A 16,073-nucleotide genomic window follows, 5' to 3' on the forward strand; every position below is an offset into this window, starting at 1 on the left:
AGCACAGTAGTGTCGGACTCTTACCAACTAAAGCTCCACGATGACCACCCGACGCGTATGACAGGGATGCTCCAGGATTCTCTTATGAATTAACTTCAGTTGCACCCACTTCACGCGTTCTCTAGTTCGAGCCGGCTATTGAGTAGGCGTTAGGGGGATGTCGTTGCCCCTAGTGCTGTCACTTCTTCTGGTCGTAGTCCGTTGCGGTGGAGGCGGGGCGGCTCTGGGTCGTCTGACTGCCATCCTTCTCCATCGTCTTATCCTGCAGGGTTGAGAGTTTTTCTTTCTCTCCCTTTCCGCTCGCTCCTTCGCGATCATAACTCGCTCGCAGAAGAGGCGGACGGTCTCGTATTCCTGTGACCCTCTCAACATCGCTTCCACAATCGCTGAGGGGGTCAACGTTTCTCCTACGGCGTGCCGCAGGGTGTAGCGGAGCGGCTCCCACGCCGGACAGATCTCCAGGGTGTGCTGCGCTGTGTCCCTGCCCTCTCCGCAGTGGAGGCAGATGTCTGTCGTATCTCGCCGTTTTCTCTTCAGGAACTCGCCGAACACGCCGTGTCCGGTGAGTACTTGTGTCATCCTGAATGTGAGTGGGAGGCCGTGGCGGCTCCTCCATGCCTCCCAGTTTGGTAGGCCCGCATCCGCGCCTCGGTGTTCGCTTCTCCCGTTGATCAGTTGGGATCGCCACAGGTTCCATGTGTCCTCTTCGACGGTTCCTGTGTCGTTTGAAGCCGCCTGCTCGGTGGGGTCTTCTCCCGGGTGCCATTCTCTCCGGCGGGTGTATCTCTTTTTGAGCGCCAGCGCCCGCAGCTCCCACGGGGGGGACGCGGCTAGGGTGGACGCCGACGCGTGCGACACCGTCCGGTATCCCCTAATGATTCTGATGGCGGTCATTCTGTGCAGTCTTCTCAGGAGCAGAATGCTGCGTCGGCTTGCCATCAGGTCGTCCGCCCATACTGGGGCCCCCACATACATCACTCGTGACCGAACGACGCCCTCGTAAAGTCGGCGCACCGCGTCTCCGGCCCCGCCGATGTTCGGTAGTAGACCGCACAGGGCATTGGCAGCCGCTGACACCTTCGGGATCAGTGAGTCGAAGTGTGGCTCGAACGTCCACTGGCTGTCGAGGGTGAGTCCCAGATACTTCATCTGTGATCCCACCCGGACGGTTTTACCTGCCATGTTTATGCATAGGCCGGGCGGTGGTGTCCCTCGCCTCTTCCTGTCAAAGAACCAGGTGGCCTCCGACTTCGCAGGGGAGACTCTCAGGCCCAGTTCGTTCACGGCACGGGTCGCACAGGCCGTTGCGATTCCGCCAATGCGCAGCGTCTCGTGCCAGCCACGACCCTCGACCAGGATTAGGGTGTCGTCCGCATAGCATACTATGGCCGCGCCTGGGGGTAGCGGGCATCGTAGTACCTCGTCGTACGCAACGTTCCATAGTATGGGGCCCAGCACCGAGCCCTGCGGGACGCCACGCTCAACGGATCGCTTTTCCTCTCCTTCCTTACTGGTGTAACACACCCACCTGTCGTCGAGGTAGGCTCGTATCAATCGGACGAGGTAGCTGGGAACCTCGAAGTGCTCCAGGGCCGTCACAATCCTGTCCCATGGCATGGTGTTGAACGCATTGACGATGTCCAGGGAAACCGCCAGCGCCACGCCTTTCCGGGAGACCATGTCCTCCGCAATCGCTCGTACGCGTCTGACCGCGTCAATCCTCGAGCGCCCCTTCCGGAAGCCGTACTGGCTTTCGTGCAAACCTGGCACTTGGCCCGCTATGTGTCGTTCCAACCGGACGGCGACTACCCTCTCGAGTAGTTTGCCGACCTCGTCCAGTAGGCATATCGGCCGATACGCTGACGGCGAGGTCGTCGGTCGGCCCTCTTTATGGAGCAGGACCAGCCTCGCCGTCCGCCACGCCCGGGGGTAGACTCCCTCCCTCAGGCATCTTGTGAAGAGGTGCCGGAGTCTGGGGGCCCTGACCCCCATCACTTCCCCCCAGATCCGGCCAGGGATTCCGTCCGGGCCCGGTGCCACGTTGCGGGCGGTCATTCTTCTGGTTGCCTCCCATATCTCCTCCTCCGTGACTTCCCAGTCGTCCCTCCATTCCAGCGGTCGTGTCGTTTCCCGTGGCCGTTCCGCCGCTCTGTTTTCTTGTGGGGGAAAGAGCGTTCCGGTGATCCGCGTCAGCAGCGCAGGTTCCATTTCCGCCGTTGTCAGGGGGTCCTTCGCGCGTAGTTTCTGTGTCACCGTCCTGTATGGCCTCCCCCATGGGTCCGACTCGACTGTTTCGACCAGTTCGGACCAGGCACGGTCCTTCGCTTTTTTAATTTCCCTTTGTAGCGAGCGCCGTAGCGCGCGGTACGTCCGGTAGCGCAAGGAGACTTCTTCTTCGTCGCGTCGTCGCCAGCGGCGGGCCCTTAGGTACTGTCTTCGAGCCCGGACACATCTCGTCCTCAGTTCCGCGATGTCGGGGTTCCACCAGTAAACTGCTCTGCTTCCCACCGTGCCCGGTGCGGCTCGTGGCATGGTAGCGTCGCAGATGGCTGTCATGGCTTGGCGGAGGTTCTCGGCCTCCTCTTCCACGTCTGCTTCGGTCGTCGTTGTTGAGGCCTCCCAGCTCCAAGCTGTTGCTATAGCAGCCGCCCGGAGTAGATCTTCATTCCTCTCCTTTATTTTCCATCTAGGTGGTGGGCGCGCGTGTCTCCCCCTCGGCGGGCCGCGCCCGTCGTTTGTCGTCGGCATTCCAGGTCCAGGTGCGTCCACCTCCATGAATATGTAGAGGTGGTCCGACAGCGTCTCGACCCCTTCGGCCACTCTCCAGCCTGAGATCCGCCTGAATGCCTCGGGGGAGGCCCATGTTATGTCAAAAATGGAGCTCCCTCTGCACGTCACGCAGGTACTGGTCGAGCCCCTGTTCACTAACAGAAGTCCAAGTCCCGCGGCCCAGTTTGATAGCATGCGGCCGCTCGCGTTGGTCCTGGCGTTCCCCCATTCCGTGGATTGTGCGTTGAAGTCTCCCAGGACGAGCACTTGTCGGGGGAGTCGTCGCCTGACGCAGTCGCCAACTCCGTCTAGGAATTCTTCGAACGCTGCCCGTCCGCTGTTAGGTGACACGTACACCCCCACCACCATCATCCCTGCCCACTCGACCGCGGCGTACCCGTTGCCGCGTTCCAGCAGGGCTCCGTGGGCGAACGCCCCGGGCGTTGATGTCCAGGTGACGGCAACCATTCCGTCCGTGTCTCCGACCCACGCCGGGGCATCCAGAACTCTGTATGGTTCCGCCACCACCGCTAGGGCGACCGTGCTCTCCCGGATGGTTTGGTGGAGCAGGTCTTGTGCTCGCCTTGACCTTCCCAGGTTAGTCTGGAGGATGCGCATTCTCAGTTCTTTGGTGTTCTTTCCTTGTTTGTGGCTTCCTCCGTGCCTACCTCCTTGTTCGCGCGCTTAGGGTCGCTTTGCGACGGGGAGCCTTTCTCGCTGCCTCTTGCAGCCGTGGATCCGCGGGCGGCTCCTTTCGTTCCTTTCTTCGAGGGGGCGCAGGCCGGTCCCCCCATCCTGTGCACCGACGGTGCTCCAAGCGCCTCGCAGAGCAGGCATTTCGGGCTCGCAGTAGTGCATGCTGTCGCCTGGTGCTCTGGTTCGCCGCATCTGAAGCACAGGTGCCCCTTGTCCTCCTTGGCGGTGCAGGTCTTCCCCGTGTGTCCTATCCCAAGGCACCTGTAGCACTGTAACGGTCTCCGTTCGATGGCTTCGACCTTCGCCGTCGACCAGCCTATGGCGACCTTTCCAGCCTGGGCCAGTTTCCTCACTGCACTGGCAGGGCCTCGTATCCATACGGTGCCAAGTCCGTTCCGGGCGGGGCGGATTTCTCCCAGCCGGATGTCCTCCGGCTTGCAGCCGCTCTCCCTCGCCAGGGTGTTCTGGATTTCCGCCTTGGTGGCCGCTATGTCTATCAGGGACACCCTTGCCTCCGCGGCTCGGAAGGGGGTCGCCACGCGGACCTCGTTCGGGTCCAGAGCCCGCGTCAGCTGTGCTGCGAGCGCTGCGGCCTTCTCCCTTCCCTGGTCCTCAGGGACCTCCAAGATGACACCTCCGGTGATGGTCTTCCGCATCCTCATCGTGTTGATGCCGAGATCGGTCAGGGAGACACTGTCCTTGGCCGCAGCCACCACTTCCGCGTAGGATTGGCTCGATTTGTCCGTCAGGGTGATTGTTACCGCTGACGTTCGCGGTGCTCGCGGGAGGGGCCCCCTGCCTCCCCCTCTTCGTGCGTTCTCCAATCCACTCTCCGGAGTTTTCCTCTGGCTCTCCGCCCCTGTCTCGGGGATCAGCTTCGCCGGCTGCTTCTTCCCTGCCTCCTTCTCCTTTCCTCTTCTTTTCCTTCCGACGGTCTAACATTCGGTGACAGCCGTTCGGCCTACCTTGAGCGCTGGGGCGCTTGGGGCTCAAGGCTCCATCCCTCTCGTGTTCGCGGCAGGGGCGACCTCCTTTCCTTCTCCTTTTTCTGTTCCCTGCAGTTGTTCCTCCAGTCGGTGCAGCAAGGACCTCATCTCCTCTACATGGTGCTCGACTGCAGCGAGACGCGCCCTGTAGCTGCTCTCATCCGCGGTGGGGCGCGAGGCCGGCTCTTTTCGGAGTGCCTCTACCGCCGCCTCCAGTGTTGCTATGCGTCCTTGCGCTATAGCGAGTACGTCGGTGACAGGGTCCGTTCTCCTCACTATCTCTGTCACGCCCGCGGTGATGGTTCTCGCCGCCTCCTTCAGGGTTTTCCCCTGCGTGCCCTGGTGGCTGCGTGGTGCCTCGGCAGCCTTGGCCACCTCGGCGGCCCGGCGAATCAGTTCGGCGCCTATGTCCGCCGTTGTGGCTGTTCTCATTTCTTCAGCCGGGTCCGCGGGGAGTTCGGGGGATTCGTTGGCCTTCTTTCTCTTCGCTCGGGGAGCTTCTCTGGCGGGGGTTTCCTCCTCCTCTGTTGTTTCCTCAGTCCATATTCCCTCCTTGTACAGCGTGAAGCGGGAGGGTCCCTCCTTTGGCGGCATCGCCTTCGTCACGCTCCAGGTGCTAACGTGCGGCGGCTCCGCAGCCAGTTCCGTTTCCCTCCGTCCCCTAGCGTTTTCCTCTACCTCCTCCTCTTTCGCCATGGTTGCGTCCGTTTCCCCGTTGGGCAGGAAATGTCGCTCGGTCAGCACTAGCCACTCTGCCAGTCGCTGTCACTTTCAAGTGGCCCGCGCAACGCGCTTCGGCGCACGCGCCAATATGGCTGCGTCTGGGTAGTTCCTCAGGTAGCCCGTGTAGCGGCGCTGCTGTCATGCGTCCTAATATGGCTACTCCACCGTCCTAACCTCACACTTGGTATGTTTTGCTTTAACTCCTCCTTGTCCAAGCCGGACTACCCGCATCCACACCCGTTTTGCGCTCACAGGCACTAGTCCTCCATTCTGGTTACCTCCCTTGCCCAGGCTCTCCAGTTTACCGGAGATTTCGATTACGCTCACAGCTCCGTCCTCTCTACGTCTGCCTCCCATGTATCCCCACCCCGTGTTGTAATGGATCAGATGATACAGGAGTCATAGACTCGATTTCAATGATAAGTGTATTTAAATTTTCGAATGTAAAGAGCTCGTTACCTGCGACACGCCTGAAATGTCGTTTGAAGGACTTCACTGCAGCTTCCCATAGCCCTCCGAAGTGAGGTGAGTTGGGAGGAATGAAGAGCCATTCGACCCGTCGGTCGGCTAAAAAGGACTGAACCTTTACCTTATGATCGTCGGATTGCAGGAGATTTCGGAGCTCTCGTAATTCATTGTTGGCGCCAACGAAGTTGGTACCGTTGTCGGAGTAAATTGTCACACAGAATCCTCGGCGAGCGATGAATCTTCGCAGAGCAGCAATGAAGGCCTCGCTAGTGAGGTCGCTGACCAGCTCGATGTGGACTGCTTTGACTGCAAGACATATAAAGATTGCTACATATACCTTAGTTTTGCGTCAGTTGCGATCCTTTCGTTCTTTGATGTAAAACGGTCCGCAATAATCTATTCCGACGTTGGTAAACGGTCGAGATTCCGTTATCCGTGCAGCTGGGAGGTCGCCCATTACGTAATCCACTGGAGGTGGATTAGCTCGGCAGCAACGGACGCACTTCTTCAGCGTGCTCCAAACTTGACTACGGCCGTCGATGGGCCAATAAGATCTTCTTAAGGCGTATAAGGTAGCTTGAGTTCCGGAGTGGACATTGATGAGGTGTTCATGCTCGATTATGAGCGCTGTGACTTAGGATTTGGGTAGAATGAGTGGGTGTTTCTGACTGAACGGCATTGATGAGTGACTGAGTCGGCCTCCGACTCGCAACATCCCGTCTTTGTCGAGAAATGGATTGAGTCGTTGCAGCTTCCCCTTCACTGCAGAATTTCGATCTGTTCGGAGAGTGCGGATTTCATCTGAAAAATAACAGAGTTGTAACAGTTTGATCAATTTGTTATGCGCATTGGTTAAATCATGTGTGGTTAGAGGTCTCCCTCGATCCTGTTTTTGTCTCCATCGGAGGCAACGAGTGGTAGTTCTAATCAGCTTGGGCCAAGAAGAAAATCTCTCCAGCAGACTGTGGTCAGCGGGAGTCACGGCCAGACATGTTGCTTTCTTCTGCTCTGATATTTCAGTTAATGGTACTGGGTTCCACGTCGACCAGTATCTTTCTGGTTGTTGGAGCCATTCCGGACCATGTTGCCAAATGGTTGGTCGCAGGAAATCTTCGGGTGATTGGCCTCGAGATATGAGATCTGCAGGGTTATCGGCAGTGGGAATGTGACGCCAATCTGAGGTGTGAGTCTTCTGCTGCATTTCTGTCACACGATTAGCGACAAAGGTTTTCAGCGTATGGGGTGATGTATTGATCCAATGAAGTACGATTGTAGAATCCGTCCAGTAAACAGTCCGAGAAATGTTGCTTGGTAAAGCTTGAAGGACTGTGGTGGCCAATGATGCGAGAAGAAGTGCTCCACTCAGTTCCAGCCTTGGAATGGTTTGTGATTTCAGTGGAGCCACCTTTGATTTTGCAGTGAGGAGTCGTGTCCAGACATGACCATCCGGAGTGATGATGCGAAGGTAAACGCATGCCCCATAAGCCCTTTCGCTAGCGTCACAGAACCCGTGTAATTCATTTCCGCTGCAGCCTTGATTATCGTTTTACGTGGAAACTTCACGTTATTCAATAATGGCAGCTGTGCATAATGTTTGCTCCATTCCGTGTGCACGTCAGCCGGTAGAGATTCGTCCCAATCAATTTTTAAAGTCCAGAGTCGTTGGAGCAGCATCTTAGCTCGAACGATCACTGGTGCCAATAATCCGAGGGGGTCGTAGATCTTGGCGATTTCGGAGCTGATTGTTCTCTTCGTGATTCGAGAGGCGGTGGAATTAATTTTTACGGAATATAGGATCGAATCGCCAAAGGAATTCCAAACCACACCCAGAGTTTTGAAGGTTTGCGATTCGCCTAGTAGCAGCTTGTCGTTTATGTCCTGCTCGGAAAGTCCTCGTAGCAGTTCCCGGTCGTTCGATGCCCATTTTCGAATGTTTAAGCCGGCTAGTTTAAGCAGTTCCGTGAGCTCCGTTCTCCATGATCGTGCCTCGACCTTTCTATCAACTCCAGTGAGAACATCGTCGACGTAGAAGTCTCGCTGTAAGACCGTCGCCGCTCGTGGGTACCGATGTCCCCCGTCGTCCGCCAGTTGTTTGAGGCACCGAATGGCTAGATCAGGGGCCGCTGACAGCCCGAATGTCACTGTATTAAGTTGATAGGTGTCAACTTCTCCATCAGAATTGCGCCACAAAATTTGTTGAAATTTTCGATCCTCTGGACGCACAAGAAATTGTCGATACATCTTTTCGACATCGCCTGTAATGACGTATTGATGAGAACGAAATCTTAGAAGGATGAAGAATAAGTCATCTTGTAGTTTCGGTCCCGTATGAAGTACGTCGTTTAATGAAACTCCGGTGGTGGTTGGTGCAGATCCGTCAAACACAACTCGGAGTTTTGTAGTTTGGCTAGACTCTTTGATCACGCCGTGATGTGGCAGAAAATATCCGTCGTCCGTGCAGTTGTCCGTGGTAATCTTCGTCATGTGTCCTAATTCCACATATTCTTGTATCACGGCGCGATAGTCGGCTTCGAATCGTTTGTCTCGTTGGAATCGACGACAGAGGGAAATGATTCGCTTCATCGCCATTGTCTTAGAGGATCCAAGCGAAGGAGTTGTTTCGTTGAATGGGAGAGCGACCATGTATCGCCCTTCGTTGGTGCGTTGAACGTGATTTCGAAAGTGTTCTTCGCACTGTCGTTCCGCTTCCGAAATGTGTCTAGTGGACGTTCATTCGTCGATTTCCCAAAAACGGGCGAGGTCCGCCTGTAAAGTCGCCGTGGAGGCGTGAAATGCGAGTGCTGATGATTGCGAGGTTGGGCTCTCCCCGATGACCCATCCGAATCGCGTTTTTTGCAGACGCAAGTCGGGCCCGTTTGCTTGACTGATGTCAAGTTGGCCGACACAGAGTGATGCTAGCGTTGGTCCGGAGCTCAACAATATTTCGATCGGCGCAAGCCTGTGGAATCTTGGATCGGCTAGTTGGAGATTCCTCGGTATATGTATTATTGAGCGATCTACGGGTTGATCTGGGACCCAAGGCGATATTGTCGGTATGATTAGGAACGTCAAGGTGCGTTCGTATGTGCCGTCGATGGAGGTGATCGTGGCCGTGATGTAACGTTTCGAGGTTGTCGATAACGTGTTGAGTGTTCCGATTGGGACCTAACATTTCCGTTGGTTAAGTATTAGCGAATCAGCGAGTTTTTCGGTGATAACGTTCATGCTAGAGCCGGTGTCTAGCAGAGCTCTACAACGGAATGGTTGAACTTTATTGTTCAATAGGTTGACCTGCGCTGTGACTAACAAATCGTGCTGCAGTGGTTCACAAGGAAGCGAGATCAATGAGTCCGTTTTCTGTGGTTCGGTCCCTCACAAGGTCGTTTGATGACGTCATTGTTTTCCTTGTCGTCTAGGACTGGACAATATATTTGATCCCGATGCCGTCGTTCGCGATAACCGAGATTCACGTTTCGGAGATGTTCGCGGAGACGATCGGGGAGACGATCGGGGAGACGATCGAGGAGACGTGGATGCGCGTCTCGAACGATGTGACTATCGCGGGGTCGGTTATCGACCGTTGGATGATCGATCGCTCGATGATCGACCGCTCGATGACCGGAAAGTCTACCAGATGCCTATATGACGGCATTTTCTTGTCCGGCAATGTGCGCTGCCATTTGCGAATGATGGCTGAGGGTAGCTTCGACGTGAATAATTTTATAAGAGCGACATTTGAGGTAACTGGTTCACCGAGTTTTTCTAACGCTTGGAGGTTTACCTTAACCGTCTCAAGAAAATCATCTATCGCTTCGGGTGTCCCTTTGGTTATTTTCGGATAATCAAAAATCAAGTCCCAGTAGCGCATGCAGACTTGACGGTGGCAGTCGAATTTTTCCTTCAGAACGTCAATAGCGATCGAATAATTTAACTCGGTGACATCTAACGATTGTATGCTTCGCGCGGCCTTTCCGGTCAAAGAGGATCGTGGGTAGTGGAATTTCTGCACGGGTGTAAGTCGCTCGCTTCGATCGATAGTGGATAAGAAGGAGTCGTAAAATGAATGCCAATTTTCGATGGTACCGTCGAAAGTAGGCAGGTGAATTTCAGGGCAGTTTAATTGATGTCGGCTCGGCGACATTAGATGACTCGCAGCCTTGTGTTTTCGACGACGATGCTGGTGTATCATCCATGAGAGTGTGTATTCGTATTACCAGATTGTAATATGTGTCGGTTACTTCGGAAACGCGCGCGTCGTCTATCTCGTCTAAATCTTCTAATTCCTCTTGTAACAATCGATATTGTTTCCACGTGTCGTCGAGTAGTGTCGTATAGGCCGTTAAATGGGCCTTATTCGGTTGTCTAGATTTTTCGTAATCATCGAGTCGTTTCGATAGAAAGGTAAAACGACCGATTTGAAAGCCTCGTCTCCGATGCAAGGAGGTAACTTTCTCTGTGTTTTCCATTGGTATAGCAGATTGTAAGAAGAATGCAATGAACGAGCTTACCTTGTGGTTGCGAGTTTAAATGTTACTCGTCACCGCGTGTGTCTCGTTTAATGTGTAAGACGTGTTCTTACTGAAGTCAACCCTCTAGTTGTTGGCGTGAGGCTGCGTGGTTGCGTTCTTGCGTTTTCAAGAGGGTTATGCCTCTTCAAAACTGATGGTCCCTGGCGCTACTGACTTCGCTGGAGTGGTAACGCTTCTGCTGCTGTTTGTATTGGATTCACGTGGTACTGTATGGTAGTGGATGTCACTGGCGTGCACTTTTCACTTGCCACTGTATCCGGCTCGAAGGACCAAATGTTACGACCGTTCGCGGAGAGACGCGGTCGCTAGGAAAACGCGTCAGCGAGAGGCGTAAATTCTCGCTACGATTATGTTAATCGACGCCGCGAAATAACACTGTAACACTGTATTAACAGGTTAACATAAAATAATATATTTAACAATAATATGATTATTATATTACAGAAATTTGACTCGACTTTGCGTTCTCTCTAGATAAATTCGTTTGCTCGTCATATTTGTCGACGTGTCACGTTTGACTCGTCAGAAGGAACTGATCGCCCTTCGATTATTCCTTTGTCTCATTTGGAAGACGACCCCCACTATGCGCGGGTCACGCCACCGCTCGCGCTTATGATCACGTATGCCTCTTCTTGTGTGAGAAACGTAACGGTCAAAAATCGACGTTTCTAGAGCTCGCTGCTTGGCGACAACTATGCTCTCGTCGATACATTGTATATGATCCGGCGGGCAGATAAGATGGTCTGCCTGCGACGTTGTAGGACCGCGAGCGACGGTTGGAAAATACAGCCTGTGGTGAGCCTCGTGGCGTAACATCCTTCATATAAAATTGTTACCTTTATCCAATGCATACCACCTCTCTCCTCCTCTTTAAAAAAATGACCTTTTTCATCTTAATGTCTCCCAAAAACGTATTTAGCAGAAAGGATACGACATCTATAACGATCCAATTAGAAACTACCAGAGCATGTGTATCTTAAGCGGATCTTTAAACGTCGATTAAACGCGTTCTCTATCCAATCCTGGCTGAAACATAATTACTCACACCCCCAGTAACCCACCTCTAAGTCATTCCAATCAACGTACCATACGAACACGAATCCAACGCGTTCCAGGAATACAAACAACTGCCTGTAGCTGTTTAGCTGTACACGACGAGTATAATTATTTCGGGTACTCCTTCAGTACAAAACAGACACCCAAACGACAATATTTCAACACAAAAATATTTAAAACAATAGTTATAAAAGCATGATACTTAATACCGCGATTGACATCAGGTATAAGCAAAAATAAATTTCTTCAAACAAATTTCAAGTTAAATCCTTAGCTTGTGTAATTATATAAACTTGCTCAATTAACAACGAGCAATTTCCATCGTGTTTTGACAACTGACTCATCGATGATGTTTTTCCTTGGAATTGAAAAAGGAATGTGCATAATTTTGTCCTCCGTCCACACTCAAAATACTATCTACATGCTATAATTAGGGATTCAATTTTATAATACGTTGCCTCACTTTCCATCACTGCTTTCCTACTATCAGTCACTTGAACTGTAATATAAACCAGTCTTTTATTTCCAATACTATTCTGCATACCATTTATCAAGAACAATACATTTTATTTGTTAATGTAATAAGATGCAAAGTTCCTCATTTGTCCTAATATCAATCAATGGATAAATGAATTGAAATCTGTGAAAATAATGTAATATCGGAAAATAAGGATAGAAATTTTTTCCCGATTACTTGCAACTAATTAATATTAAATTGAATATACATATATAAATTGGACAGGAAACGATATTTATTTAACGGAAACTAAATGCAATACTCGTATCTATATCAAATAACTTTACAGTTATTTGACCACTCTCGTCACAACGAATCTAACACACACTCTCTCTCTCTCTAACAACTCTATCAATTCTCACAACTCTACTCTTCGACGACTCGATACCTCTAACGACTCTACCCTTCGACGACTCAATTAGCTCTGATTCTCGCAACACGCACACTTTTCGACTCGCCTTGCGTAGCGAAACCGTCCTTCTTCTAACGTTGTCTATTGTTTCCCTCATACCTATGTAAGAACTACCAACTACATGCCTTTAGTCACGTAGGCACTCTTAAATGTAAACGAACCACAGAAACACGACGTACACGGTTTTTCTATTTTCAACTGATTTCTAATTCGAATTACTTTACGATATTACAATAAGTATCTAGTAACACGACTTCCGAACCGATGTAATTATTGCAATGATTGTTAAATTTCAAAACAATTTCCTATCCATGTTAAACATATTACGTATATGTGCATGTCTATTATTTCGATTAGTGGCTCTACTTGCGGTAGTTCGCCATTCTGGATCATCTAGACTCGACAAAGATGCATTCAATTTATCCATGCCTTAAAAAGCTCTGTAGCGGCACAAGAGTTAGAATATGCTTCAAACAATGTTGTTGTTTTGCTTCGGAATATCAAGAGGTATTGTAAGGAATTATAAACTCCGGGCAAAACAATGGCGCCGCTACATGTAACCGTAAAACAAGACGAATTTGTATCTTTTGACCTTCTTCTGACTATTATGACTAAACGAACGTGATCGCAAACGATTCAGTATAAACTGTGACTAAACGTCTGCATAGATATCGTTTCGCGACAAGATCTGTTTTCAATACACTAACGAGTACATATATTGGTAGTCTCATTATTCGATCCCGTACAGCTCTTATTAAGGAAGATAGACGCCTGTGACAGTATTCAGCATGGCCAAATTTGAACAGGGCATATTGATAAGCCAGAGTAACTCACATACAAATTTTTTTTTTTTTTTTTTACGTGGAGAAATCCTCATGGACACTCCGCTGTTGCAGTAATTGCGTAACAGCAGAGTAGTGTCGGATTCTTACCGACTAAAACTCCACGATGACCACCCGACGCGTATGACAGGGATGCTCCAGGATTCTCTTATGAATTAACTTCAGTTGCACCCCCTTCACGCGTTCTCTAGTTCTAGCCAGTCCTAATATTTCCTGAATATTGAATTGGCGTTAGGGGGGGCCATTACCCCTAGCGAAGTCTCTCCTTATTGATATTCAGTGGAGGCTTGTCTTGTGTGCTTTGACAACTCGCATACAACCTGGTGGTACAAGCTATGAAAACACTTTTCGGGACATGAGAAGACACATTAGCACAGATAACGTACAAAAGGTATTAGGGCCCACCAAATAAGATTTGCTACAATTTGCTGTAGTTCGTCACAATAAGCCTATGAGTATCGCGTGTCAAACGATTTTCGAATTAGTTGATGCTTGGATGTTCAAGATACGGAAGCGCGGGGTGATGAGACGTTTATGTACAACTTGATCATGGTGCAACCCATTCATCAGCCAGAAAACTTCATGCACGATTTTCTAAAAAGAAAGACATTTCCCCCCTTCTTTATGCCGTACCAATCCTCTCTCGTCGTTCCTTATCTCATACAGAGACAGGCCAACTAATGTTGCCGATGACGGCCAACAGCCTGGGTACATGTACGGGTCTCTTGCCTGCGACAGAATTTCGTTATGTGTAGTATGCGGGGCAGAAAAGCATTTTTGCCATTAATATGAACTAGAAGATTGCAGAAAAACTGTAAACATTTTCCAAATTTTATTAATTTCATTTCATTTCTTAAAGTCTACAAAACTGTTAATCAACATTGAGCAAATATACAAAATCTTGACGTACAGAATAATGGAGCGAATATTAGAAACGATACTACTAAATCTACAAGCTAAAATGTACTATACAAATTTTCTTCAAACTATAAAACATACAAAGTATATATTTCTGAAAATGAAAAATATCGGATCAAACACTCTTCGAACATACTTCGAACGCTCATTATTACGTATATTATCAAATTAATACATACAATATAATATATAAACCAAACCAATGGAAGGCGCAGAGACTGGAGAACATGGGGTCCTCGAGCGTGCAGTACGCTTCAGCATCGCTGCAAACACCAACTCCCTCCGCTTGTCCCAATGCCATCTCGTACGGTGAGACTGCAAACAAAAAATATCCATATATACATCAAGATAGTAATGCGATTTCTATTCTTGCAGCACCGACGTAATATACGGTGCTCCGTAATCGCTCGAGATTCCATTTAGTTGTTGAAATCTCTACGCATTTGGTAGATAAAACGATGCGAGAAATCCTCTTGTCACAGTTAGGTCTTCCAAACCTGATCGCTTGCATTTTTCCCGCTACTTCAGCGTTGTAACGTTACTTTTATTTCTGCCAACTTAGACACGACATCGTCTAAACTGCCCACTTCAGGACACGATGGCTCCTCCCGGGGATTCTGTTGAGACGATCCCGGATTTTCCGTGTCCTCACCATTGTAGAGTTCATAATTTGTATAATTTACCTTCTTCTTCAAGCATTGTTTTTTAAATTTCTGCCACTTTGAAGCTGCTGATAATCGCCGGATGCGTAAATCATTTTTAGCTTTGGAAAGAGCGCACGTCAGTGTCACAGACGAAATTCGAGCAACTGTATATAACAAACCGAAATTCCGAACGCCTTATCGCGTGTGACCGTCCGGTCAGCACCCGTTCTCAGCCGCCTGAGTGGCATTCGATCAATCCAGCCGTTCTCCGAATTTTACACTAAGTATAAACAAAACCTTCTCCCACTCCAACGAATGGAAGAATATAAATGCTCCCTTCAAAATCATCCAGTCAGTCTAATAAAAAAATTCTTAACTAATCCAAGTATCGAAAGTGTATCATCGCGAACCGAAAAAATTGTATAAATTGAGTAAAAAAATAAAAAGTACAATCTCGTTTTCGGAAATTAACAAGTTCCTTATTTTTACCTTAATTTTACACGACATCAGCATTGCTTCAATCCGTAAATCGCGTCTGCGCATTCGTAGACACTATGATCTTTTGCGGCGAACTTCGTCAATCCATGTTAGTAACCGTTCTGTTTCTGGCTTGTTGGCGTTTGTTTTTGAAAGTCCCTTCTTTGTCCTCGCCATGCTTTCTCAACTATTTCACCCAATTATTGAGTAAGTAAAATGTATACCAACCTGTATCCGGCTCGTGTTTGTTGTAGAACAAAACAGAAGAGATTCACACAACTGCACACAAAGGATTTGAAACCACCGAACAAAACACCCTCCTCACAGCACAGTCGTAAGATGACTAAGGGAAGTCTACGCTGCGCGTCTGAAGTCCGCTTTCTATACCCCCTCCCCTGTCTTTATGACGTAGTCTTACGCGCGAAAATGGAAACTAGTTCAGTGTAAAATCTTACGTTGGCCTTACATTCTAAGAATTTTTGAAAAATACTTCACTCCAATTAATTTTTAAATATATGTGCGACAATTTTAGTGCTAAATTTTATATATTTTGTTCATTATATTAAAATTCTTGATTTACAGGAAATAATCAATAGCGTATGAAGGTGTACTGCACGTATTATTTGGCACTTACATTAATGTTGATGCAAAAATAATTATTCCAATGATTTTAAGTTACACACATAATAGATAAAGTAGGCTGTAGACTATGAAATTCGTATGAAATAAGCAGAGAAGAGTAACTAAATAAATGTATATGTATATGGAACATAAATCTTGTAAAAATAATATATTAAATTACATTCAAATCAAATATATGAAGAAGATCTATTGACTTTTAATTATTTTTTTGAAGCACTAGTATCAAATAAAATTGCGTCATTACGAATACAAAAACAATAACGTTGATATAAAAATGTCATCCCGAAACACAGTTTGACGTGATACAAGTGTATTATTTTAATTTAAGCAGAAAATATCTAATCATATTTAACAATTTTGAAAAACATACCTCTACTAAACTATCATTATCTTT

The 16,073-nt window shown here is 49.1% G+C and overlaps 2 protein-coding genes across 2 annotated transcripts; both read right to left on the minus strand.

Moving 5' to 3' along the window:
* Window positions 1-3,389: 3,389 nt before the first annotated feature.
* LOC117216032 lies at window positions 3,390-4,127 on the minus strand. Its single transcript, XM_033462569.1, has one exon. It carries the CDS (start codon window positions 4,125-4,127, stop codon window positions 3,390-3,392), a length of 738 nt encoding a protein of 245 aa, XP_033318460.1.
* Window positions 4,128-5,330: 1,203 nt separating this feature from the next.
* Window positions 5,331-8,231, minus strand: LOC117216033. The gene is made up of 4 exons (XM_033462570.1): window positions 7,146-8,231; window positions 6,312-7,047; window positions 5,634-5,948; window positions 5,331-5,524 (listed from the first exon to the last, which is right to left on the minus strand). Exons 1-4 carry the CDS (start codon window positions 8,229-8,231, stop codon window positions 5,331-5,333), a joined length of 2,331 nt encoding a protein of 776 aa, XP_033318461.1.
* Between the last annotated feature and the right edge of the window lie 7,842 nt (window positions 8,232-16,073).

Source organism: Bombus bifarius, unplaced genomic scaffold (genome assembly GCF_011952205.1).
Source record: "Bombus bifarius isolate JDL3187 unplaced genomic scaffold, Bbif_JDL3187 scf7180000010055_frag, whole genome shotgun sequence".
NCBI lineage: Eukaryota > Metazoa > Arthropoda > Insecta > Hymenoptera > Apidae > Bombus > Bombus bifarius.